We start from the raw sequence: 23,426 nt of genomic DNA, 5'->3' as shown, positions 1-23,426 counted from the left end.
GTTTTTCCTTTCCCGATTTGGCCAACATTCAATTGGTCAACTGGAACACAGAGAATCAACTCAATATACATATAACATATCTATTGCTCCAATCTACATAACTATATTATCATCAAATATCCCCCAATTAATCTTCTCCTTCCCATTCTTCTCCAACCACTCATTACACTTCTTAAACACTCCCAGTTGGAAAAATCCTCTATGAGCAGACAATGGAGATGGATGTACCGCCTTCAAAACACAAAACTTCCCATCCTTCAACCTCATTCCAAACTTCTCAACCCTCAATTGTGCCGGTCCTCCCCATGCCATAATCACAAACCCCCCATCATCCTTAGCACTATGATAATCAAGAGCAACTTTAATCACTTGTTCGGTAAATTGTTCCCAACCTCGCTTGGCATGACTATTTGCTTTGTGGGCTTCCACCGTCAACACCGCATTCAACATCAAAACACCCCTTCTTGCCCATTTTGTCAAATTCCCTCCACCGGGTTTTCCTGCTTTTCGTAATTCTTGATATTCGGGGATTTTGAAATTTGGAAAATCAATCGCAATGGTTTTGTAAATATTAACTAATGATGGTGGAGGTTTTGTGGGTTCCAATACAGAAAATGCTAATCCATGAGCTTGGTTTATGTTATGATAGGGGTCTTGTCCTAATATTAAGCATTTTATTTCTGGTAAGGGTGTATAATGGGACCAAGAATATATAAGTTCTTGTGGCGGGTATATGGTTTTATGATTGGCAGTTTGGGAATGAAGAAAACGTTTAAGGTTGAGGAAATAGGGTTTTGTGAGTTCTTGATGGAGAAATGCTAACCAGGTGATATGTAATGTGTTGATTTCTAATGATAATAATTCTTGTTGTTCTGGGGTGAGGGATGAGATCCATTTGGATTTATCAAAGTTGTATTGTTTGCAGAAGGTGCTGTAGTCTTGTCCAGCGGTTGTATCAATATTGCTGCAAGTAGCAGTAGTAGTAGTAGTCACAGTCAGTTCGATTGTTTTCTCTTTGGTGACTACTATATTCTCCTTGTTCTCAACAGCATCTTCAACCACTTCCACTTTTTTCACAACTTCCAGTGTAGTTTTCTTTCTCTTGTTCTCTAAGGTGTTACTACCACCTTGACTATTAAAGAAATCAGTTATGAGTACTCTCTTGGTCATATTTGAAGTGGTAGTACTGAAATAATTCCTTGATTGATGATGATGAGAAGAAGATTTAATTAAAGTAAAGACGCGTCTCATTAATTTTTTTTCTCTATTATGGTAAATGCAATGTTACACTGCCTGGGGGACTTACTTCAAGTTGATTGATTTATGTTCTAGGAAGACTTCCTTTTTAGTATAAGATTGTATGGAGTTGAAAGAAGACGGATATATTGATGATAGATTATGTTCTCAGCTAAAGAAGAATGATGAACAAGGGGTTGAAAATTCCCCACCTCCCAATTCAGGACACATTGAAAAATTGTAACATTACATTTAATTACTGCATAACTATTTATCTATTAACTATCTTAAAACAACTTGGTAAATCCATAAGGATATCCATGATCCTTTCTAAGAATAATACTAGTTAGACAACTATACAACAAATAAATACATACAGTATTTATCAAAATCAACCCAACCTTAACTCTTTCATTCTTTATAAACCCCCTTGCTCCTTCTTCCGTAGCTCCATTACCAATTTCATACTTCCCAAGATATATCAAACTCAACAAAGAAGCGGCCAAACTAGAATACATCCCGGCCATCATCGCAATCTCAATTCCAAACTGATAATGACTGCCCCCACTAATATATATCAACTCCCCTTTATCATTCCTCGCCAAAAATGGCACTCCCATCTGAATAGCAAATTGATATCCTCCCACACTCAACAATATCAATCCAATACAAAACAACCCCGCCATCGTCTTCTTTCTCGTCGAAGTAATCAATTTGGGTCCTTTTTTCTTTATAACCAAAATCCCAGCCAATGTAAACCCAAACGATTTCAAAAACTTCAAACTAGCATTCTCATCCCGGATCAAGATCGATCTCTGTAATTCATCCGCCAAAAACCGGGCTAAATCCAACGCCATCGCTTCCTTATCCTGCACATTCTTGGGCAATCTGTATTCCAAATGTCTTTCCAGTAGCACCTCATATCCATTCCCTCCGTCCATTGCATGTTCATTGGGAGGAATGAGCCAGAGATGGGGCACACTCAGGAGTCCAATACTACCGAATATATTAATATTCCCGGAGTCAATTACATCAACCTTCAAGATCGTCAAATAATGAGTGTCGGCATAATCAGTATACCAGGCCCGACTCACGGTTGAGATGGTTTCCAAGAGGGCTTCGCAGGGTTGACAATTGTGTTTTGGATCTGAGGTGGTGAATAGTATGAGGGTGTAGTAGTCCCTTGGGCCTGATAAGAATGAGAGGTCACCGTTTTGGACAGGGATGATTTGGTTGGGATGGGATTGGGAGAGGGTGGTGAGGTGGATGGCTTGGGGTGAGGCGGCCCAGGTGAGGAATGGAAGGAGGAGAGGGAGAATGATGAGTGTGATTGGTTGATATAGTTTCATTTTGGTGATTCAATTGAGGGTGTAGGTGTAGTGCGATTGGTGGTTGGTTGGTTGAAGAGATGATGGTAGTGGTGACGATATTTCATTCGGGGGCTTGTGTTTTTTTTTTTGTACGTCGATGCTGAACTGAGCTCGTACTAAAAAACTTAAGACGGGCCAAGAATTACCACGACGACCACGAGCTTTACCTACAGGTCAAGAAACATAAATATCTAACATGTGTGGAGTTCACTCTATTTACTCTATAAACAAATCTTTCTACTCATCCACAACAAAATCCTCTTCTTCATCTTTATTTATAATAAGAAATCCCGCCGTCACAATCGCAGCACCAAAAACATACCATCCATTAACTCTAAACCCTTTAATCACCCAATCCCCCACCATCGCCAACGGGATAGTCATCGATAATCCAACAGTCACCGTTAATGGACTAGTCAATAATACCGCATTACACCAACAGAAATCACTAATGAATGTGATTAAGGCATTTATACCCACAATCGCCCATATTTCAGTATTGGGCGGAAGGCTAAACCGTTCGACCCCCGTCCAATGGAGGATGATAATAATGGGCCATAGGAGGAATAAACTGAATATTCCCACGAATCCGAAGAATAGGTGGGTGTTTAGGTTTTTCTCTCTTTTGGAATTAGGAATGGAGATTTTGAATTTGAGTAAGATAGTATAAATACCGTAGATTAATGCTCCTGATAATGCAAGGATGTTTCCCCATAAGACGAGGATTGAGGATTTGTTGTTGGGAGAGGAATTATTGGGGTTGGTTTGGGATGTGTCGATTTTGGTGACTAATAGGACTCCGGTGAAACTTAGGAGGATGCCTATGATTTTGTTTTTGTTGATTTGTTCGACTGAAACTAAGTAGCCGATTATGAGGGTGAAGAAGGAGGATGTGGATGATAGGATAGTTTGTGAGGCGACTGATGTGTAGGATAAGGATGAGTTTGTGACGAAGTTGGCTGAGAACCAAAGGATTAGGAATTGTAATGAAAGTTTGACGGTTTCATACGTGGATATTTCCAATGGATCTGGTTGTTCTGATTGCAGATCTGAAGAATCCATTACAACGTGTAATGGAGATGGTTGTCGATTTTCGGATAAGTTATCATCTGATCCGTAATTACTATGTAACAACCCTTCGTCATCCTCTTGTAATTTTTGCCTCCTCTTTATCTTATCCAATTCATAATCATTCATTAACTTCTGTATAAATTCATTAACCGTATATCCTTCAATTAACAAGTACGGAATGATATAAAAACAAAAACAACTGGTATTTAAATATGTAATGAAGAATGGCTTTCTATAACTATCATCTTCTACGATAGCATTAACCAAGAAACTTGACGATACCCAAAATATTACCACGGCTGATAAGTTAATTAATCCTAATACCCATCGTTGTCTTGAATGTAATGTTGAATCAGGAATGAAAAATGCACGAAGATATCGATGTAACGTTATTCTTATATTATCCAATAATGACATCTCCATGTGTATCTTCTTATATCACTTCCTCGGTGTTGTTTTACTCTGGCATAAGAATAATTATTGTGGATGTCAATCAATCGTACTATCGTGTGGATCGTTGATTCCGTAATCGTCGTTCCCATCGCACCCTTTTTTTTCATTGGTCTCTCTCACGCGCGCTTACGCCAGATTTTGATTTTTCAGTGCCATTCCAGTTGTTCATTGCAACAGAAGGAATGGAATGGAAAGCAAGAGATCTAGAACGAGAAATATCCAATCTATCTCAAATCGCATAGTTCATATAACACAGCAAGGACAATAGGCAGTTAGAATGGCAGCAGTAAAAAGGTATGTAAGAATGTCATGTCAAACTATAAGTCTTTAGAATTCTACTAACCAGCTCATTCCCTAGTAAATCAATTACAAAGACCGTAGTCAAATCAGTTAAAGTCAAAGTAGAAAAGACAATAACATTTAAATATGAAAGAAATACTTCTAGTAAATTCAAATTTGGTGCTCATGTAGGTATGTCGGGTGGTATTTCAAAGGCAGTTACAAATGCTATGGATATCGGTGCTAATAGTTTTGCATTATTTCTTAAATCACCTCGTAGATGGATATCACCAGATATTAAACCTGAAGAAATTGAGAAATTTAAACAATTATGTGATAAATATGGATATGACCCAAGGAAAGATGTTTTACCTCATGGATCATATTTTATTAATTTAGGTAATCCAGATCCAACTAAAGAGGAACAAGCATATGGATCATTTCTTGATGATTTAAAACGTTGTGAATCATTAAATATTGGATTATATAATTTCCATCCTGGTTCAAATTTAGATTCTGATCATAAATTAGCTTTGGAAAGATTAGCCAAGAATATAAATCGAGCAATTAAAGAAACTAAATTTGTGAAGATTGTTATTGAAAATATGGCAGGTCATGGGAATTTAATTGGATCAAATTTACAAGATATTAGAGATGTTATAGATATGGTTGAAGATAAATCAAGAGTTGGAGTTTGTTTAGATACTTGTCATTCATTTGCTGCAGGATATGATATATCTGATGAACTGAAATTCAACAAATTCTTATCCCAATTTGATGAAATTGTCGGTCCGGAATATCTAAGTGCTATTCATCTAAATGACTCCAAGGCTCCCTTGGGAGCAAATCGAGATTTACATCAGAAATTAGGTTTGGGATTCCTTGGATTGGAAGTATTTAGAGTAATTGCCAATTGTGAACGTTTACAAAATATACCAATCATTTTAGAAACTCCAGTTGAAGATGATGATTCTGTATATGGAGAAGAAATTAAATTGTTGGAATGGTTAGAAGATAAACTGATTGATGATAAAGAATATATTACCAAAAGAGATGAATTGTTTAAATTGGGGGCAAAAGAACGAGATGAGCAATTAAAGAAATATGAAGCAAAAGTATCTAAAGCTACAAAGAGATCAGCTAAGGGTGATATTGCTTCAATGGTTACTAAAAAGACCAAAACTAAATAGAAACTCTAAATACCCTTTCTCTCTGTTTATACTTCCAATAGATATTCACATGGTAGCTCTGAACTAAGGATATAATTTGACCATAAGTACACGACTAGCATAACCCAAAAAGTTTTTTTTTCTTTCAAATTTAAAAAACATCAAACATCAACCATCATCATCATCTCTTTATTAAACTCAATTGATTAAAAACAAACCAATTACCAATTGACAAATCATCAATTATGTTTGGAGGAGGTACATCATCAGGATTTGGTGCATTTGGATCGAACACCAACACATCAAACACAGGTGCATCTCCATTTGGAGCAACATCAAACACAAACACTGCAGCAAATCCACCAGGTACAGGTACATCCCCATTTGGAAGTTCAGCCGCCAATACTGGAGCCACTGGAGGGGGGATCTTTGGTGGAGCATCTGGGTCATCTGCATTTGGATCACAACCTGGGGCCAGTGCCGCATTTGGAACTGGTAATACATCAGCATTTGGAGGTGGTGCCACTAGCGGTAGTGCTGGTGGTGGGGGATTATTTGGGGCGAGTAATGCATTAGTTACGACTTCTCCGTTTGGAGCAGGATCAAATACTGGATTTGGAGGTGCTGGTGGGAATACGGGGACTTCTGCCTTTGGAGCTAGTGGAACAACTGGTGGTGGATTATTTGGATCGACAGCTAACAAGACTGGGTTTGGATTTGGTGGTGGCGCTGGAGGCGCTGGAACGGCAAATACTTCCACATCACCATTTGGAAGTTCTGTCACAACTGGTGGGTTCGGATTAGGAGGTGCTAGTGGTATTGGTCTGATGGATTCAACTGTCAATAATGGAACAGGTGTAAAACCATTCTCACCATTTAGTGAAAAAGATTCAACTGGTACACTTAATGTTTTCCAAAATATTTGTTCTATGCCCGAATATAAGAATTTCTCATTTGAAGAATTAAGATTAAAAGATTATGAACAAGGTAGACGCTATGCAACCCCTGGTTCAAGTGGTGCATTTGGTTCAACAACAGGCGCAAACCCCGGATTTGGATTTGGAGCAACAAACCCAACAACTACAGGTGGTGGTGCATTTGGTTCTTCAACAAATACAGCATCTCCATTCGGCTCCAACACTGGCGGCTATGGAACAACTGGTACTTCATTATTCGGAGCCAAACCTACAACATCAGCATTTGGATCAACTGGAACAGGTGCTACTGGATTTGGTGGCGCTGCTGCTGCATCTCCATTTGGGGCATCCACCCAACAACAACAGCAACCATTTGGATCGTCTGGTGGAGCATTTGGAGCATCAGGAGGGGCGTTTGGAGCTAATAAACCTACTGGATTTGGAACCACTGCCACTGGAGGAGGTGCATTTGGTGGATCTAGTGGTGGTGGATTATTTGGACAATCAGGAACTACATCCGCCGGATTTGGACAATCATCAACAGGAGGATTTGGATCAGCAGGTGGTGCGACGCCATTTGGTCAGACTTCAACAAGTAGTGGATTTGGTGGGGCTTCTAGCTCTCCATTTGGACAACCACAACAACAACAACAGAGTGGTGGATTATTTGGATCTTCAAATACTGGAACTACGGGATTTGGTGCGACAAGTACAGGTGGCGGGTTATTTGGTGGTGGACAACAGCAGAATGCATTTGGAGCTAATAAACCAGCGTCTGGGGGTCTTTTTGGACAACAACCACAACAACAACAACAAGGTGGATTATTTGGACAACAACCACAACAGCAACAACAGGGTGGAGGATTATTTGGACAACAGCCACAACAACAACAGACTGGTGGATTGTTTGGCCAACAACAACCACAACAGCAACAAACTGGAGGATTATTCGGATCCAAACCAGCTACAGGAGGATTATTCGGAGGTGGAGCACAACAACCACAACAACAAACCGGTGGATTATTTGGAGCAAAGCCAGCAGGAACAACAGGAGGAGGATTGTTTGGCCAACAACAACAACAACAGCCACAACAACAACAACAAGCCGGCGGATTATTTGGATCCAAACCAGCAGGAACTACCGGCGGATTATTCGGCCAACAATCTCAACAACAGCCTCAACAACAACAACAAGGTGGTGGATTATTCGGTGGGGCAAAACCAGCTACTGGTGGATTATTCGGTGGTGCTGCACAACAACAGCAGCCACAACAACAACAATCTGGGGGATTGTTTGGATCTAAACCTGCCGGAACTGGTGGATTATTCGGTGGAGCAGGGACAACAAGTGGTCAAACTGGACTTAACACCGGAGGTACTACTGGTGGATTATTTGGAAGTGGTGGTGCAAATACTGGTACATCGACCGGTGGGGGGTTGTTTGGTGGTGCTAATGCAGGAACTGGAAATACCGGTACTGGTGGATTATTTGGTGGTGGTTCTGGTAGTGGTATGGGTGGTATCGGACAAGCTTCACAATCGGGGCAACCCCAATCGTTGGCCAATATCAATTCACAAAACCCATATGGAAACAATCCATTATTTCAAAGTATTACTGGTCCAGCACAAGGTGTTGGCTCTGGTGGTGTAGGTCCTCAGATTACGGTTATTAAGGCTCCAAATACAGTAAAGAAACCAGTTACATTAGGTGGAAGTGCTACTAAGATTGCTCCATTGTTTAAAGTATCTTCATTACCACCAACTACTAGTAAGAATAATCAAATTGAAACCAAACAAAATGCGGTGTTTAAGAAGGTTGATAATTTGTTTTCTTCAAGTACTGATCTGGCAATTATTTCTAGTGATATATTTAAACCAAAAGAGAGCTTTAAGAAATTGGTTTTGGAAAAAGCGGCTAATGGTGGTGATATTGCGAATGGTGGTATTAGTGGATTGTTGCCAAGTGGTCAAAATCAATATAGTCCAAGTAAACAAGTTACATTTGTTTTAGATAAACTGATTTCTGAAGAAGAAAGATCGTCTACTCCTTTGTTAACTCCAGAAAAGGAGAAGGCTGCTGCTGCTGTTGCCGATAATATTGAACCACGTACTACTATAAGTGAGCCTAAGAAATCATCACAAGAAGTTCAAGAAGTTGATGAAGATGGATATTGGATGACACCTCCATTATCAGAATTAAAGAAGAAATCCTTAAGTGAATTAAGAAATATTCCTAATTTCAAAATTGGTAGAAATCATTATGGATTAATAGAATTCTTAGAACCAGTTGATTTATCATCTTTAATTAATTTAGATGATATTTGTGGTAAAATAGTTATATTTGCATCTAAATCATGTGTTGTCTATCCTGATGACAATAGGCCTAAACCAGGTGAAGGTTTAAATTTACCTGCTAGAATTACATTAGAAGGTTGTTATCCAATTAGTAAGAAAGATAAATTACCAATTCTTGATCCTGCCAATGAAGTTGTTAAACGTCATATTGACAATTTAAAGAATATTCCTGAATTAGAGTTTGTTAGTTATGATCCAAAGTCTGGTAATTGGACCTTTTTGGCCAGTACAATGGATTAGAGTTACTCTGGTACTACTGCTATGTGGTACTGGTACGCGCTTATACTTTATTCGTGTCATCTATAATTTATAATTTTTACATATATTGATTAGTTCTGTATAAAAATAAAAAATGTATAGTTTTATTGTTTCGCTCTTTAGAGTAATAGCACTGTAATGTGTGTGTGTGTGTATATATATTAGAAGGGGGGTATACACATATTTCCCAACCCATTGATAGAAATAGATCTAAGGGGCGTCCGATGAAGTTCATTTTGGGAATAAATCTCAATGCCGCACTCGTAGATACGGATTTTTTTTTCTTTCATTTTCTTTGTTTAATTCGGTTTTTAATTTATTTTTTATTGTATGCGGGTTTTTTTATTTTTTTGTGATTCGTTTTTTACTGTTTTTTATTTTTTTTTTCGTTTGTTGTCTTTTAGATAAAGTAAACAAACCACACTTACACATTTTTTTTTTGAATTGATAATCCGATATTTACACATTAACAAATTATCCTTACATACACATATTTTTAATCTGCTGTAATATGTATGTCTGCCTTACAACCTGCTAATAGCTCAATCTCTGTCTGTCTGGTCTGAACTACCAAATCAATTGATTAAGGTACCAACATGCAATTGAACTAAAATTTAACAATTGTTGCAAAAAAAAAAAATAGAAGAAGAAGCGCAACAAGTTACAAATTAAATCTAACCTGAAATTTTTATTCTCAAATAGAAGTTATAAGTTTCAACTCCTTTTATTCATTTTAATTATTTTTTATTATTTTTAATTTTAGATTTCTGGAAAATCTAATTTTGATTTTCATTTTAACACATCAACACATGCACATACAATCTTATAAATCTGTAACTTTTTATGAGAAAAAGATCTGTTGTTTAAATATTGATTGAATTGTCTTTTATAAGAAAAGTTTTTTGAAAAACCCCCTTTTTCTTTTTTCTATTTTTTTCTTTCCTTTCCTTTCCTTTCCTTCTTTCTTATCTATTGCATTATATCATAACATCATATCCATATACCACCAAAACAAAACAACACATAATGACATCTGCTTACGTTACTCTTTTAACTGGTCAAGGTTATTTACCAGGGGTATTAACTTTAGGTAAGAAATTAAAAGAATTAGGTACTAAACATAAATTAGTAATTCTTTTAGATTCAAGTTCAATTCCACAAGATTCTCAAGATTTAATTAATGAAGTTTATGATGAAATCATTTCAATTGATAATGATGTAATTGTTGCTCCTTTAGGGAAATTAAAAGAAAAATTAGATAGATCAGAATTATCAGTTACTTTTAGTAAGATTTTATTATGGAATTTAACACAATTTGAACAATTAGTTTATCTTGATGCTGATGTTTTACCATTACAAAATTTAGATGAAATCTTTGAACAATTTGAAATTAATTCAAATCAAATTGCTGCATCTCCAGATTCTGGTTGGCCTGATATTTTTAATTCTGGTGTTTTTAAATTAAGACCAAATACTGAAACTTTTAATTCTTTAGTTGAGTTTTCAAATTCTGAAGAAAATACTTTTGATGGTGCTGATCAAGGTCTATTAAATGAATTCTTTGCTAATGGTAATAATTGGATTAGATTACCTTATTTATTCAATGTTACTCCAAATTATCGTAATGATTATCAATATCTTCCTGCATTCCATCGTTTCTTTAATGATATTAGAATCTTACATTATATTGGAGCAGTCAAACCATGGCATTATGAAGATATCTTATCGAGTGATTTAGCTAATTTCCATCAATATTGGTGGGATGATTTTAACAAATTCTTTGGTAATGATGCTCATTTGAAATATAAATTATTAAACTTACCAAGAGGTGAAGCATCAAATTTGAAATTCGCTAAGAATAAGAATTTATGGGATGTCTCAAAATTAATTGGTGGTCCACAAGAAGATCAAACTGAACATTCTCCATTATTCCCATGGGAACATCGTGAGGAGAAGAGAGAAGCCACTCGTGTCTTCCATCCAACTACTCCACCTGATGTTGAAGATGCGGAAGCTACTGAACAACAAGTTGAAGAAGGTTTAGCTAAAGATATTGAAACTGTTAAACTTTCTGAAGAAGCTGGTTCATCCTCTTCATCTACTAAAGCCGCTCCATTACTGCAAAACTATGGATTTGAAAAGCCAGCTGATAAGAGTTTTAATCCTGATAGATCGTTAGCTGAAGTTGCTAAATTACCATTTAGATTCTTCTCTAAGGCTAAAGCTAAGAAGGAAGATAAGTAAGCTTTGTCTTGTTGTTGACACCACGTTTATTATTTATATGTTTTATTTGAACTTTGTTTTTTAATATGTGTTCTTTCCTTTCTTTTCTTTCTTCTTCTCTAGATATTTTTTATATAAATAGATTTTGTATGTTTTTCTTGTTTTAAATAATTCATATAATACTTTTAATAATAATAAGCAATACCTTTTCATAATGTTTCGTTGTTCAAGTTGCTTTTAAATGGTTGCAAAAAAAATTGAAACAGTGCGAGTATTTGGTGCAGTAAAGAAAATACTTCAACATAAATGTCAATCCTTCTAAAAAAAATACATCAATATTCTCAATTCCTTTGTCTCTATTCTAAATATCTCCTGCAACAATAGTCAAAATGAAAAATATAATCAGTAAAAATAATTGCCGGTCCCAGGAATCGAACCTGGGTTTATTCGGCCACAACGAATCGTACTTACCACTATACTAGACCGGCTGTTTTCCACGAATTTCGATTTTTTGAAGCAAGGCGATTTTGTTAACTCGGTTTACACACGACCTCGTTTATCAACTGGTAGTTATAGGTATGATTGGTCTATTCATTGGATAATGGTCTACTATGGAACACGAATATGTCTCAATTAAGTAAAGAGTGAGATTGGAATTTTTGGCTGCTGTTTTTATTTTTTGTCTTATTTGGTGAAAATCCTCCATGAAATTGATTTTGCAGGTTTGGCTGCGAAAAATTACATTCTTTTCATATTTGGAGTTTTGTAAAGCAGCATTGTTACTGTGTTTTTTTTTTTACATATACAATCTGTTTATTGAGTTCTTATACATACAAGAACGATTTCCTCTGAAAAGCCAGAGAAGCAACTAAAGCCAGTCCAATGATCATTTTAGATGTCAAAAAAAAAAATTATTTGAAAACAACATATATTCATTCCCATTGAATTCAATTTCACCGCTTTGCTGCCAATCCCTTGTTGCAAATTTTGAATCAGATGGTCAATTCGGGTGGCGACCACAACAGTAGACTAGACTGTTGTTCGCCATGCCATAGTTCTGGGAAAATAAACTTAAAATAGTTTATATGGTTCCTTTGCGTCATGTTGTTTGGTTAACTAAGAGTAAAGTGGGCTCTGTTTTGGCCATATGGCTCGGCTTGGTATTTCCTGGTAAGTTAATTACTTGGTTATTTCTGGTTACGGTTGATAATTCCCTATATTTGTATCTGTTAATATCATGGTTAGTCTTGCTTAATGATTATTTTGTTGAATATCAGCTTGGCCCTTTCTGGTGTATTGGAGGTTCTGTTGCTGGTTTACTTCTGAAAAAATATTGTTATTTATTTCCACTAATCTGTTTTCTCAATTATACATATATCGGTCTTTTTCCTACTTTTGTTAAATCTATCTTCTTTACTTATTTTCTAGATCAAGTTACTGACTATAACAATATATCAGATCCCCAAACTTAAAAATTAAACCATTTAGCTGCTCTTGAATAAATCGTGGAGCCCAAAGAGTTTGGTTTGTTCAGCTAGGTCATTGCATCCACTTCAGGATAGGGAGCAGTGTATGGGGTAGGGGGATTCTTTCTGGAATTCTTAGCTTGTTTGGAAGCTTGGATAGATTCAGTAGAAGCCTAGGTAGGAACAGTGGGAACTGGAGTAGGCACTCCAATGGTAGTAGCGGGAACATCAGAAGATTCGTCCTTCGCTTCAGGAGATTCAGACTTAACTTCAGCAGATTCGGTATTCCCTTCAGTGGATTCTGTATTAGCTTCTTCAGATTCAGGTGCAGGAAGAGCTGGAAGGGCATTAGAGTGAATAACTTCAGGGCCCACAGAAGCAGTTGGTGTACGAGGAATATAGGGTGGAACATCGATGACCGTATTAAAGTATACATGGAAAGAAAATGGATGAGGTCGTAGTCAGGCTGCTGAGCTAAAAGTGGTTCGAGGGTAGCTCTGGCCCTTGGGAGATGCTTCCATGTAGTTGAACGAAGCATGTTGTAGACCGTAGAGACCGAGTAATTCACTAAGTAATTGAGCTGGGGAAGGTGCTACAATTGTACGTGAAACTCAGGCATGGTCTGGGAAGTTGATGGAAAAAATAGGTTGTTCATCTAAAACTTTAGCAAATTGAATATTCTTTTCAAGGTGTTGAAGAGAACTAACACTGCTAGGAGTCTTAATGGGTGCAGCATGTTTAAGTAATCAGATATTAAAAAGATGAAAATGGTAAGTCGGGAAGTTGAAGCACCAATGTATGAGTCTTGTTAGTAGCAGCATCGATCAAGGCTTGACGAAGCAAGTGATCATCCAAGGAAATTGGTGGAAACAGGTAGTGTGAATTCTGTGGTTTGAAAGTAGCAGCAGACATACAGTAAAAGGTGTGGACAAGAACCAAATAAACAGATTGTGTATGAAAAAAAAACTGTAACAGGTGGCAGCACTCCGTTACGGGGAAGATGTAAATTGTTTGCCACCAGGCTCTTACAAAAGATTATGTCCACTTTAACAGGTGTCAAAGAACACTCTTGTTATTCGTTGGCTATAAACTTATTCAGAGTAATTAGTGCTAACAAGCTTCATTCAAGTTTCGCAGCAAAGTCTATCTAACCAATTAATTATGCCGCCATCAGTAAATTTGCAGCCAATTAGTATTCCACTTGAACTTCACCACAAAGCAAAAATAAAGTTCTCGCTTCGAGAGTGGAGATAGAGTATGCAACAACACCTATGTAAACTACAATATAAAGTTTATTTGGCTATCAAAATGCAAGGCGAGTAAACCTAAGTTTATTTCCAAAAATAAAAAATATGACCCTGCATTTGTGGAGATTTAGCAAAAATCTTAGGAACGGAGTCAATTTAGAGATTGTTGGATGAAAGAGTCTAATATGAGATATATGTGTTTCTTGAATCCATTTGGTTGATAGTTTTGGAGTATACTAATTAGGAAATATAAATGGTGTTTCGGGTTATGAACTTTGGTAGATTACAGGGCTTGTAGTATTTCTAAATAAAGAATATTTAAAGCGAGGTAACTAGTTGCAAAAAATGGTTTACTTATTTTATAATCAGCATAAGGCACTGACGCTTGGTCAGATATACTTTCACAAGGTAAAGATACGAGATCAGAGGAGAATGGCACATACGCAATTCAGTATCTAACTGAGGCTTGCCAACTTAAAATTACGAGATTGAAAGACTATAATGTGGGCTGAACTCTTAGCCAACATAAAGTAGAATAAATCCATTCGACGTTCACAAAGAAGGCAATCAACACTATGTGCTATATTTTACCAGAAAATACGAGAAGAATGCATAATGGAACTCTTTTTGTTTGAAGATGAAGTTCACCATAGTCTTACAGGACAATCTGTCAATGCGGCACGCTATTTTCTCTCGTCCATTGTCATTGGCCATGAAAACTATACACCAGCCTTCGGCTATATACGAACGCACAATACAAGACACAATTGGAAGCGGAAATGGTTTCCACCACTTGAACAGAATCGATATAGAGAGGCGAGCTATCTGTAGTTCATCAAATATGATTCAGAAAATACACACGAACAAAATTTTATTATTTAAGGAACTTTAAGGTTTTGTGAAACTATAAATATTTTTTTTTGGAAAATCTATGGACCAATAAAAAAATATACATTTTACTGATAGACACAGAAACGGAAGACTTCAGAAAAGAATAGCACTGACACAAATAGATTAAGGGCACTTATAAGAACTCTGAAGCTAGACTAGATTAAGTTATCCCTTTCTCTATCTCATCTCATCCCCATCCCTTAACGGAAACTTCCAATGAGAGAGAGATCTGGATTATTTTTTTGGAATCCCTATATTTTTTTGCCTGACAAAGATCTAAAAAAGAAACAATTTTTTAATTGAATTTTGGAAATAATAAATTATTATTCATAAAAAGTTTAAAAAACTGTAAAAATAAATTGGAAAAAAAAGGAACTGATTAGACCCGCCCCAGAATCTCACAAAGTTTACGAACTCCACCTCATGGTAACAAAGTAGTCAACGCTTCATAGAGTTCTATGGTTCATCATATAGATCTCAACATAAGAAAGAGCTGCGTTGAAATTTTTTTGAATACTTTGAGTTTGTTGGCGAGTTTTTAGTTGCATACTAATGAAATGATATTTACAAAACCAATTGGAAAAAGCTTAAAAGTTATTCTGAATTTCAATGAGATATTTTTTTTTCTTAGCTTTTGTTTTAGTTGTTTTATTTTCTAGATTTTTCGTTCATTTAAAAAAAACATGCAAAAATATTTTTACAGTTTAAAGTTTTGGCTTATTTGTTTCAAGAAAATTAACACACGCATGCACCAATTATATAATAGGAACATTAAAAAATATCTTTTGTACAAAGATTTCTCCATCAAAGGCTAGGCATGACGTTTCGTCAGTGTTAAAAAACAAACACAATCAAAAAAACTAGGGAAACACAATCAGGGCTGGAGCCATTCAAGAAAAGAGAGAATCCCACTCTGGAATCTAGCTACTCTGCGAGTATTGAATTTGTGTATGAATTTTAACGTATGTTAAACAAATGACAATGTCATACGATTGTCGATCTTGCATTTACGAATAAACCACAATCTTTGTCTTGCCATATATCCAGTTTCTAGATTCTTTTCGCTTAATCAGGAAAATTTTATTCCTTTTAGTGACAACAGCATCTATGAGTTTCTTTGACAGAGTTTGCAGCTTATGAATCAATACCAGGTAAACTGTCAAAGAGGGAGTCGATAGTTGGATGAGAGGTTGAAAGATCTAATTAATAAATTATTATTTTATCTTTCAACCTCCCTCCCCACCATAAAATAATTTGTAACAGTTTCTTTTAAAAAAATATCAAAACTTTGAGATAATAATTCTAATTATTTTTTTAGTTCAATCATCTAGATCAAAAAATACATTTACTAGTGTGATGTAATAATGAGTCTTATCTTCCATCATGGAATGGGATTCAAAGATTTAAGGTTTAAACAAACCAAACTTAAATACGTTAGAAATGTTAGACGAGCAAAATCTGACTTGGCGTTGGCCGTACGTTGAAGTAGGAAGTGTTAGAATGGAGTTTAATAGATGATTAGAGGATTAGATCAGGCTATAATCAGAGAAACAACCGGAAATAAAGTTATACCAATCCCACCAGAGCACCAACCAAAGGGAACAGTATTATTTAGAAGGTTCACCGAGCATCATTTCGTCAGTGGACGAGAGTAATATCTTGGAAAAGCTCATAACTTTCTAGCGTTATTTTCCCCTGTTCTCCATCTTCCATACTCGAAACCAAAGAATTTTCAAGGGCTCTGGTTAAAACCCTAAGGTAATTCTTGGTTCAAGACCTACCTAGACGTGTACAGGCGTACCCACTGCAACTAACGAGTATTGTTTGCATGATTTCCAACTATCGAATTTGCAGACCAACTTTTGAAGGAACGAGCGATGAAAGTTCCAGGTTAAAGTCGCCTTTTGCTATAAGTGGACCCAGCTATTTGCATAACCCGCCTATCCTGTATCGTCTAAGAATTGGCGAGTTTTTACAAGGCAAACAACTGGAGAAGTTAACAGTCTGTTGCTGGGCCAAGCATACCATGACGTGGGTTTGCATCTGGTCCGGATAACCTGTAAAACAATACAAAAGGAACAATTTTCTAAACTCTAAAAAATGCATAGTTGAACATCGTAAACTTAATTTTGTGTAATAAACCATATTATTATGAATATTATTTTAATTCAAGTCATACTTAAAAACCAACGAACTTCATAGCCCCAGAAGCTGGTCCCGAAACTTTGGTTTTTAGTAGAATTTCAGTTGGCCAAATGGCGTCATAGTGAAGATTTTGTATCGACCAATAGTAAACAGCTGTTTGGATTTTCTTCTTTTACGTAAACTGTAAAACTAACATTGTTTTTAATGATCAAGGAGAATATTATTTTAGCAAAGAAATAATACATACGAAAAAATAATATTATTGTAAAATTTCTGGCAAAATAGTACATGCAATAATCGAGAAGAAAAAAAAAGTTGGCGGAAATTAAATACACGGAAAATGCAAACTGGGCGAAATTATTTTTTAAAGAAAATTTTTTTCCTCATTATTTTTTTTATAAGTCATACATAATAAAGTATTTTTTATATTTGTAGAGTGTGTTAAAACATAAAAAATAATTTCCTACCCTTTCAAAAAAAATCATTTAAATAAGTCAAATATTTTCTCAATCAAAAAATCTTCTTTTTTTCCTATTTCTTGAAAAAAGTAGAAAGAATTGTTTTCATTAAGTTTACAGTTTCATTCATTCATCAACATCAAACATCAACAACAACCACAAACTAACAAACCATCACAACAGACACATACTAATTTACTATTACAAGTTGAATAAACAGTAAGAAATACATTCCCTCCATTAGCCTTCTCCTTCCTTTAAAGAAAAAACAACACTAAACAAGAAAGTATTTGTTTACTGAGCCTAGTTTTTAATAAATATTTTTTTTTTTACAAAACATCAACAACATCATTAAAGAATCCAAAAACGTATGATGTCTTCGTACGACAATAATAATCCTAATAATCAATCTAATTTTCAACCTCATCCTCATTATCCTGGTCAACAAGTTGGAGTTCCTCACAGTATGAAAGACAATGCTTATGATAATCAACCAAGGTATTATACCAATCCTGTGATTATGCAACAATCACAACAACCTTCATACTTGATGAATCCTGCCACTGGACAATATGGTATGGGCCAGCAAATGATGTATCCACCTCCAATAGGTACTACTTATCCCCAACAAGCACAACAAACTCAACAACCAATGACTACAGCTCAACAACAAGCAGCTGCACAATCACAACAACAACAAGCAGCAGCTGCTTCTGGTCAATATTTTGAAAGTATTCCTGTTAACAACTATTTGTTAGTTCCACAAGGTAGTCAAGGTGGTATTACTCCAAGCCAAGCTAATGCTACTCCTCAGCAATCAATGGCTCAAACCTTTTATAATCCAAACTATTCCCAATTCCATCAACCTACTGCAGCTGCGCACCATCATTTGCAACAGCAGCAACAACAACAACAGCAACAACAGCCATCTAATATTTCAGCAACTACTACAGGTACTGGTGGTGCTACTCATAAGAGCGCAAGTGTAGGTAGTGCGCAACAAGCTAGTTCAATTTCCGCTTCAGCCACTTCTGCAAATGTATCAGCAGGTTCAGCAGCTCATGGTTCAGCTTCTGCTGCATCAGCCAGTGGTAGCAGCAATGCTGCATCTAATGTTATTTATGATCGTTTCCCAGAAAGAATACAACCACTTTTACCTATTCCACCCTTATCTAGAGCTCCAACTCGTCCTGATTTGAATCAAAATTCAGCACAAAAGAGAGCAAAGAGAAAATCAAAATTTAGTAAACAACAAGATGATATGATTGTTTCATTAAAGAAGAAAGGAAAGTCTTGGGTTGAGATTGCTGAATTAACCAATGTTGGATCTTATTTAGCTGCTAGAAATAGATATCAAGTTATTGTTGGACAACAGGGGAATAATAATTCTGGTTCTTGGGATATAAGAGATAAAGTTCATTTACAAGAGATTTTGGATGCTGGAGAATTAGATAAATGGAAATTTATAAGTAGTGAATTAAATAAATCATCTAATAAGAATTTCACTGATTTAGAATGTCGTGAAATGATTAGAGAATTATTTTGGGCTAATCCTGCAACATTTGGTGTTAATGAAGAAACTATTAATGAATGTACGAAGGAAAAGAAAGTTACTGAAAAGGCAATTGAACAATATAATCAACAACAGAAAAAGGGTAAGGATATTGTTGATGGTAAATATTCAGAAACTAAGAAAGATACCATAACTCCCGTTTCAAATGCATCTGTTGTAAGTGGTATTGATAAGAAGGAAGCTTATTATCATTCATTACCTCATCCATATCAAAGGGGTTATTCTAATCCTCAACAACAACAACAACAACAGCAGCAACAACAACAAGCGGTTCAACAACAAGTTAATCAATTTGCTTATGGAAAACATTACTATTGATTAATTTTCTTCGTTCGCTACCTTTCCACCCACATCCACACCTACCCTTCGCTACCCCCCCTGTTTGGTTTTTAAGATTTGCTTTATTTTTTTTTGTAGATTGTTCCTTTTTTTTATTATTATTTTTGTCCTAAAGGGTTTATTATTATTTGTAATTAACCTTTTACTTTCAATTCTCGAAACGTTTTAGTTATTTAAGTTCTTCATTTCTAATATACATATTTATAAAGAGATCCAGTTTGTATATTGATTAATTACTATATAAAGTGTACTACTACACAAAGCTACTGTTCTTTTAATTTACGTTGAACAACATCAATTTTATCTTGAGGAGATTGTTTCTTATCAATTCTTGTACCTACACGAATATCACTTTGGATTCTAACTACATTATGTTTATCATGTAATAATTGATGCATTTGACCAATTAAATCCATAACTTCATTCCATGGACCTTCAATTGTAGTTCCTGCCGAATGTAACACCGTTTTAAGAGATGATTCTTGTGCAAGTCTAGTTATTGCTGTGACTTCATCTGAAACAGACGCTGAACGTGTACCAATCTACACATCGCATAAGTTAGTATCTCATATTGATAGTATGAAACTAAGTTGGAATTCAACATACTGGAATTAAGCAGACATCAGCTAAACAATGCAATGTAACTGGCATTTCTTCTTATTATTTATATATTAATTGAACGATGTTTTAATTCGGATAAATGCTAAAGGTTGCCAGATTTCGGTTAGAAGAATTATTAAAGTTTGTGGGTTTTAATTATCTCTGTTAGAAAAAAAAATTAAATTATTAAGTCGTCTTAATTACAAGAAAATATTGAATATTAATTAAGGTTTTTGGTGTCCAGTAAAATATAAAGAGGATTATTACTGCAAAAGCAAGATGTATACGATTATTCAAGCTTATATAACATTAAGAATAGAAGTCTAATCTACACCCTTTGAATGGATCCTCTAAGTACAAAATGCTGAGGATTTGTGGGTATAAATTCCCTTGGGGCTCAGGTATAATTATTGCGATAAGGATCGCTTTGCCACAATTAAGGAAGAACTGGGCTTTCTACGTAAGTCTCTGGTTATGGTAGCTTTACGAAGACTCTATTTCATATTTCCAACTGCTTCTAGTACGTTAGCCACAGCCATCGATCCTTGGATAAGAAATGATGAGAAGGTTCCAAACCAAATAGATTGCCTACTCTCAAATTTTTTTTAAGAAACTCATTTATTTTCCTTCCCATTCTATTGTCTTCGTCCCTCATCTCATCACTTTACCTTCTATTTTATTATCCCTATTCTTCGATTGTTTGCTATTTATCCTTACCGTTCATAACTAAAGCAAACAAATTCAAAAATAATTTACTTCGTATTCTTCCACCCCTCCGCACACCCCCCTATTTCTTTCCCTCATTTAGTAATCAAGATATTTTTTTACAGGTTGACTCTTTTTCTAATGACTATCGATTGTTTTAATTAATTAAATATTTTTTTCCTTCAGTTTCCAATAATTTTTCATACTTCCATTAAATTAATAAAATAATTCTTTCAAGGGATCTCTAGAAAACTTAGACTGATGCACGATAGTTAAACCTTTCATTGATATTTTTTTTTTGGTTGTTGCAAATGGAATCAATATTTTTCAAGTAGTCTAGAACAAAGCAACAGGAAAGGAACTCTTCCCTTTGTCTTCTACAACTTCCCACTAACAACCAAGCAGTTATTGTTCTCTTGTGAAAAAAAAAATATAATTCCATACCCAACCAACCACATCTTATCACAAAAAAATATCTGAATCTTACAATTTCTCCGAAATAATAATTAATAATAATAATAATCATTTGTGGAGAATGTCAATCTAAAAAATACTACACTCACACCACAAGACTGTGCAGTAATATTAGTTAATAAACAATAAAATATTTCTTTAATAAAAAATATCACAATTTAAATGAAATATATAAATTTTCATTATCATGCAAGCCCCCTAAAAATATTCCCAATAAAAATAATAATTTATTTTATAGCAAGTCTAGATTGTCAAAATGATTAACAATCTTAAAAAAAATTTTTAGAAAAAAATTAAATTTCAAGACAACAAAGAATTAGAAAAATATTTGCAACTTTAGTACAATTTTTGAATTTTTTAGTATTTTACAGGTTAGTTTAGGGGGGACACAATTTGTTTCGCGACAATAATATTAGACTAAAACAATTCAATACACAAAATCAAAGGACCGTTGAACACTGCATAATTCACCCAAAACTTGAATTTGTACTTCATTGTCACGGTTGATGATGTTGTTGTTGGGGATACCATGGAACAATGCAAAGATGCGACGAAAGTAGGAAAGAAGAATCCGCACATATCCTATGCACGATATATACGAAATTTCAATTACTTGGGGCCAGATCATTTTGAACTTCACTAATTAATGGTTATGTTGTGAAGTAAACATTTTCATTTCCATATCCTTCAGTCCATACAGATATAAGACTTAACCTAATAGGCTTCTTTTGGCAATGATTTGCAGTTAATGATAGAGTACTAGTGTATCAGATACAAACATTCTCTCCAGATACAACAAGATTGTGTCTGTTGTGGACTTTTTTGGGACAACAAGAAGACTACTTAGGAGCCGGGGCTACTATATGAATTGCAAGCTCCAGGGACTTCGTCAATTCATTAGAGTGTGATCAACCTGCGAGATTCTTTCCGTAGTAACCAGCGACCATCATTCCATAATGATAATTTCAAACAAGTACATTGAAAGTTTTTTAGTATGTGGAATTAACGCTTCCCGATTAGGAAACGCCTCCGATACCAAGAAAAATTCCGCTTGACGTGTTCCCCAGTTGAAAAGGAAAAGGCTGGGAGTATAAAAAGGTTAGACTTTGGGAGGTCAATACCCAAGAATCAGTTATCAGTACTTTTTTCAGACTTAAGGGGAGAACCTAGATATGCCAAAATTCACATCAAAAGAAGACTTTTGTAAACAAAGTAATGTCAGAGCTGAACTTGACAAAGAACTAATTCAATTCGCATATGACAACTTGAATAATTTACCATTGAAGAAAGGGGATGAAAATTACGAAAGAATGATTAGTGGAATGATGTATGTATTAAGCATTAACAGATAATTAAAGCCACCTCCACTTACTAACACAAAATGACCACACAGTTACAATGCATACCAGAAAGAATTGGAAGATACAAGAATGTTAATTAGAGATAGTATATTAGACTATGGAAATTTTAGAAGAAGAGACTACAAAACCACAAAGGAGTTTTATGATGCAAAACTTGAACATTTAAGAAGCTTCATTGGTCATGTTGGTAAAGATTCTTTCATGGAATATCCAGTTTATTTTGATTATGGATTCAATACCTATTTTGGAGATCAATTTTATAGTAATTATAACTTAACAATCTTAGACGTTTCAGTAGTGAAAATTGGAAATCGAGTAATGTGCGGTCCAAACGTATCAATCTTAACTGCCACTCATCCAACTGATCCAACTTTAAGAGATCAATTACTTGAAAATGCATTACCTATCACAATCGGTAACACAGTCTGGCTTGGAGCTGGTCTGACAGTTTTACCAGGGGTTACTATTGGAGACAACTGTGTCATTGCCGCTGGTGCCGTTGTGAATAAAGATATTCCTCCAAACTCAATTGCCGTAGGTATTCCTGCCAGAGTTGTCAAGACTATGGACCCTGTAGATCCAGATTTTGACGTTCACACAGTATTAAGAGAATATGGCATGGATCTCATCCATTAGACATCTTTATAACTATCTCTTTTAGTTTAACTAATACAAAGCATCAATTCATCCTTCACCCTAGCAATGGTACATACTAAATAATTTTGTAAAAAGTACACGCCCACTCTTGAACCAAATCTCCTAAAAAATCTTCGTGGCGAAAAACCCAAAATTCATTTTTGAATCACATAAGCAACAAAATCAACAACAACTTAAAC

The 23,426-nt window shown here is 35.3% G+C and overlaps 8 protein-coding genes across 8 annotated transcripts; 5 read left to right on the top strand and 3 right to left on the bottom strand. All coding sequences in view use genetic code 12, as the record gives it.

Annotated features, from left to right (window-relative positions):
* Window positions 1–93: 93 nt before the first annotated feature.
* Window positions 94–1,170, bottom strand: J8A68_000779 (uracil-DNA glycosylase; the record flags this gene model as incomplete). The annotated part of the gene is made up of 1 exon (XM_049410490.1): window positions 94–1,170. The coding sequence occupies one exon, from the start codon at window positions 1,168–1,170 to the stop codon at window positions 94–96; it is 1,077 nt and encodes a 358-aa protein (XP_049265991.1).
* A 353-nt stretch (window positions 1,171–1,523) lies between these two features.
* On the bottom strand, window positions 1,524–4,100 carry J8A68_000778 (OST3/OST6 family protein; the record flags this gene model as incomplete). The annotated part of the gene is made up of 3 exons (XM_049410489.1): window positions 1,524–2,325; window positions 2,929–3,117; window positions 3,574–4,100. The coding sequence occupies 3 exons, from the start codon at window positions 4,098–4,100 to the stop codon at window positions 1,524–1,526; spliced, it is 1,518 nt and encodes a 505-aa protein (XP_049265990.1).
* Window positions 4,101–4,407: 307 nt separating this feature from the next.
* APN1 (DNA-(apurinic or apyrimidinic site) lyase) lies at window positions 4,408–5,599 on the top strand (the record flags this gene model as incomplete). The annotated part of the gene is made up of 2 exons (XM_049410488.1): window positions 4,408–4,424; window positions 4,477–5,599. 2 exons carry the CDS (start codon window positions 4,408–4,410, stop codon window positions 5,597–5,599), a joined length of 1,140 nt encoding a protein of 379 aa, XP_049265989.1.
* A 224-nt stretch (window positions 5,600–5,823) lies between these two features.
* J8A68_000776 (FG-nucleoporin) lies at window positions 5,824–9,090 on the top strand (the record flags this gene model as incomplete). The annotated part of the gene is made up of 1 exon (XM_049410486.1): window positions 5,824–9,090. One exon carries the CDS (start codon window positions 5,824–5,826, stop codon window positions 9,088–9,090), a length of 3,267 nt encoding a protein of 1,088 aa, XP_049265988.1.
* Window positions 9,091–10,134: 1,044 nt separating this feature from the next.
* Window positions 10,135–11,352, top strand: GLG2 (Glg2p; the record flags this gene model as incomplete). The annotated part of the gene is made up of 1 exon (XM_049410485.1): window positions 10,135–11,352. The coding sequence occupies one exon, from the start codon at window positions 10,135–10,137 to the stop codon at window positions 11,350–11,352; it is 1,218 nt and encodes a 405-aa protein (XP_049265987.1).
* A 6,556-nt stretch (window positions 11,353–17,908) lies between these two features.
* AAF1 (C2H2-type transcription factor AAF1) lies at window positions 17,909–19,429 on the top strand (the record flags this gene model as incomplete). Its single annotated transcript, XM_049410484.1, has 1 exon — window positions 17,909–19,429. The coding sequence occupies one exon, from the start codon at window positions 17,909–17,911 to the stop codon at window positions 19,427–19,429; it is 1,521 nt and encodes a 506-aa protein (XP_049265986.1).
* A 284-nt stretch (window positions 19,430–19,713) lies between these two features.
* ECM15 (Ecm15p) lies at window positions 19,714–20,101 on the bottom strand (the record flags this gene model as incomplete). Its single annotated transcript, XM_049410483.1, has 2 exons — window positions 19,714–19,992; window positions 20,057–20,101. The coding sequence occupies 2 exons, from the start codon at window positions 20,099–20,101 to the stop codon at window positions 19,714–19,716; spliced, it is 324 nt and encodes a 107-aa protein (XP_049265985.1).
* Window positions 20,102–22,401: 2,300 nt separating this feature from the next.
* On the top strand, window positions 22,402–23,226 carry J8A68_000772 (acetyltransferase; the record flags this gene model as incomplete). The annotated part of the gene is made up of 2 exons (XM_049410482.1): window positions 22,402–22,556; window positions 22,623–23,226. 2 exons carry the CDS (start codon window positions 22,402–22,404, stop codon window positions 23,224–23,226), a joined length of 759 nt encoding a protein of 252 aa, XP_049265984.1.
* Between the last annotated feature and the right edge of the window lie 200 nt (window positions 23,227–23,426).

The sequence above is a fragment of the Hemisphaericaspora subhashii genome (assembly GCF_019202705.1).
Source record: "Hemisphaericaspora subhashii strain CBS 10753 chromosome Unknown scaffold5, whole genome shotgun sequence".
In the NCBI taxonomy this organism is placed as follows: domain Eukaryota; kingdom Fungi; phylum Ascomycota; class Pichiomycetes; order Serinales; family Debaryomycetaceae; genus Hemisphaericaspora; species Hemisphaericaspora subhashii.
Note: the sequence above shows the minus strand (reverse complement) of the source record. Positions and strands in the feature narration are given on the sequence as shown.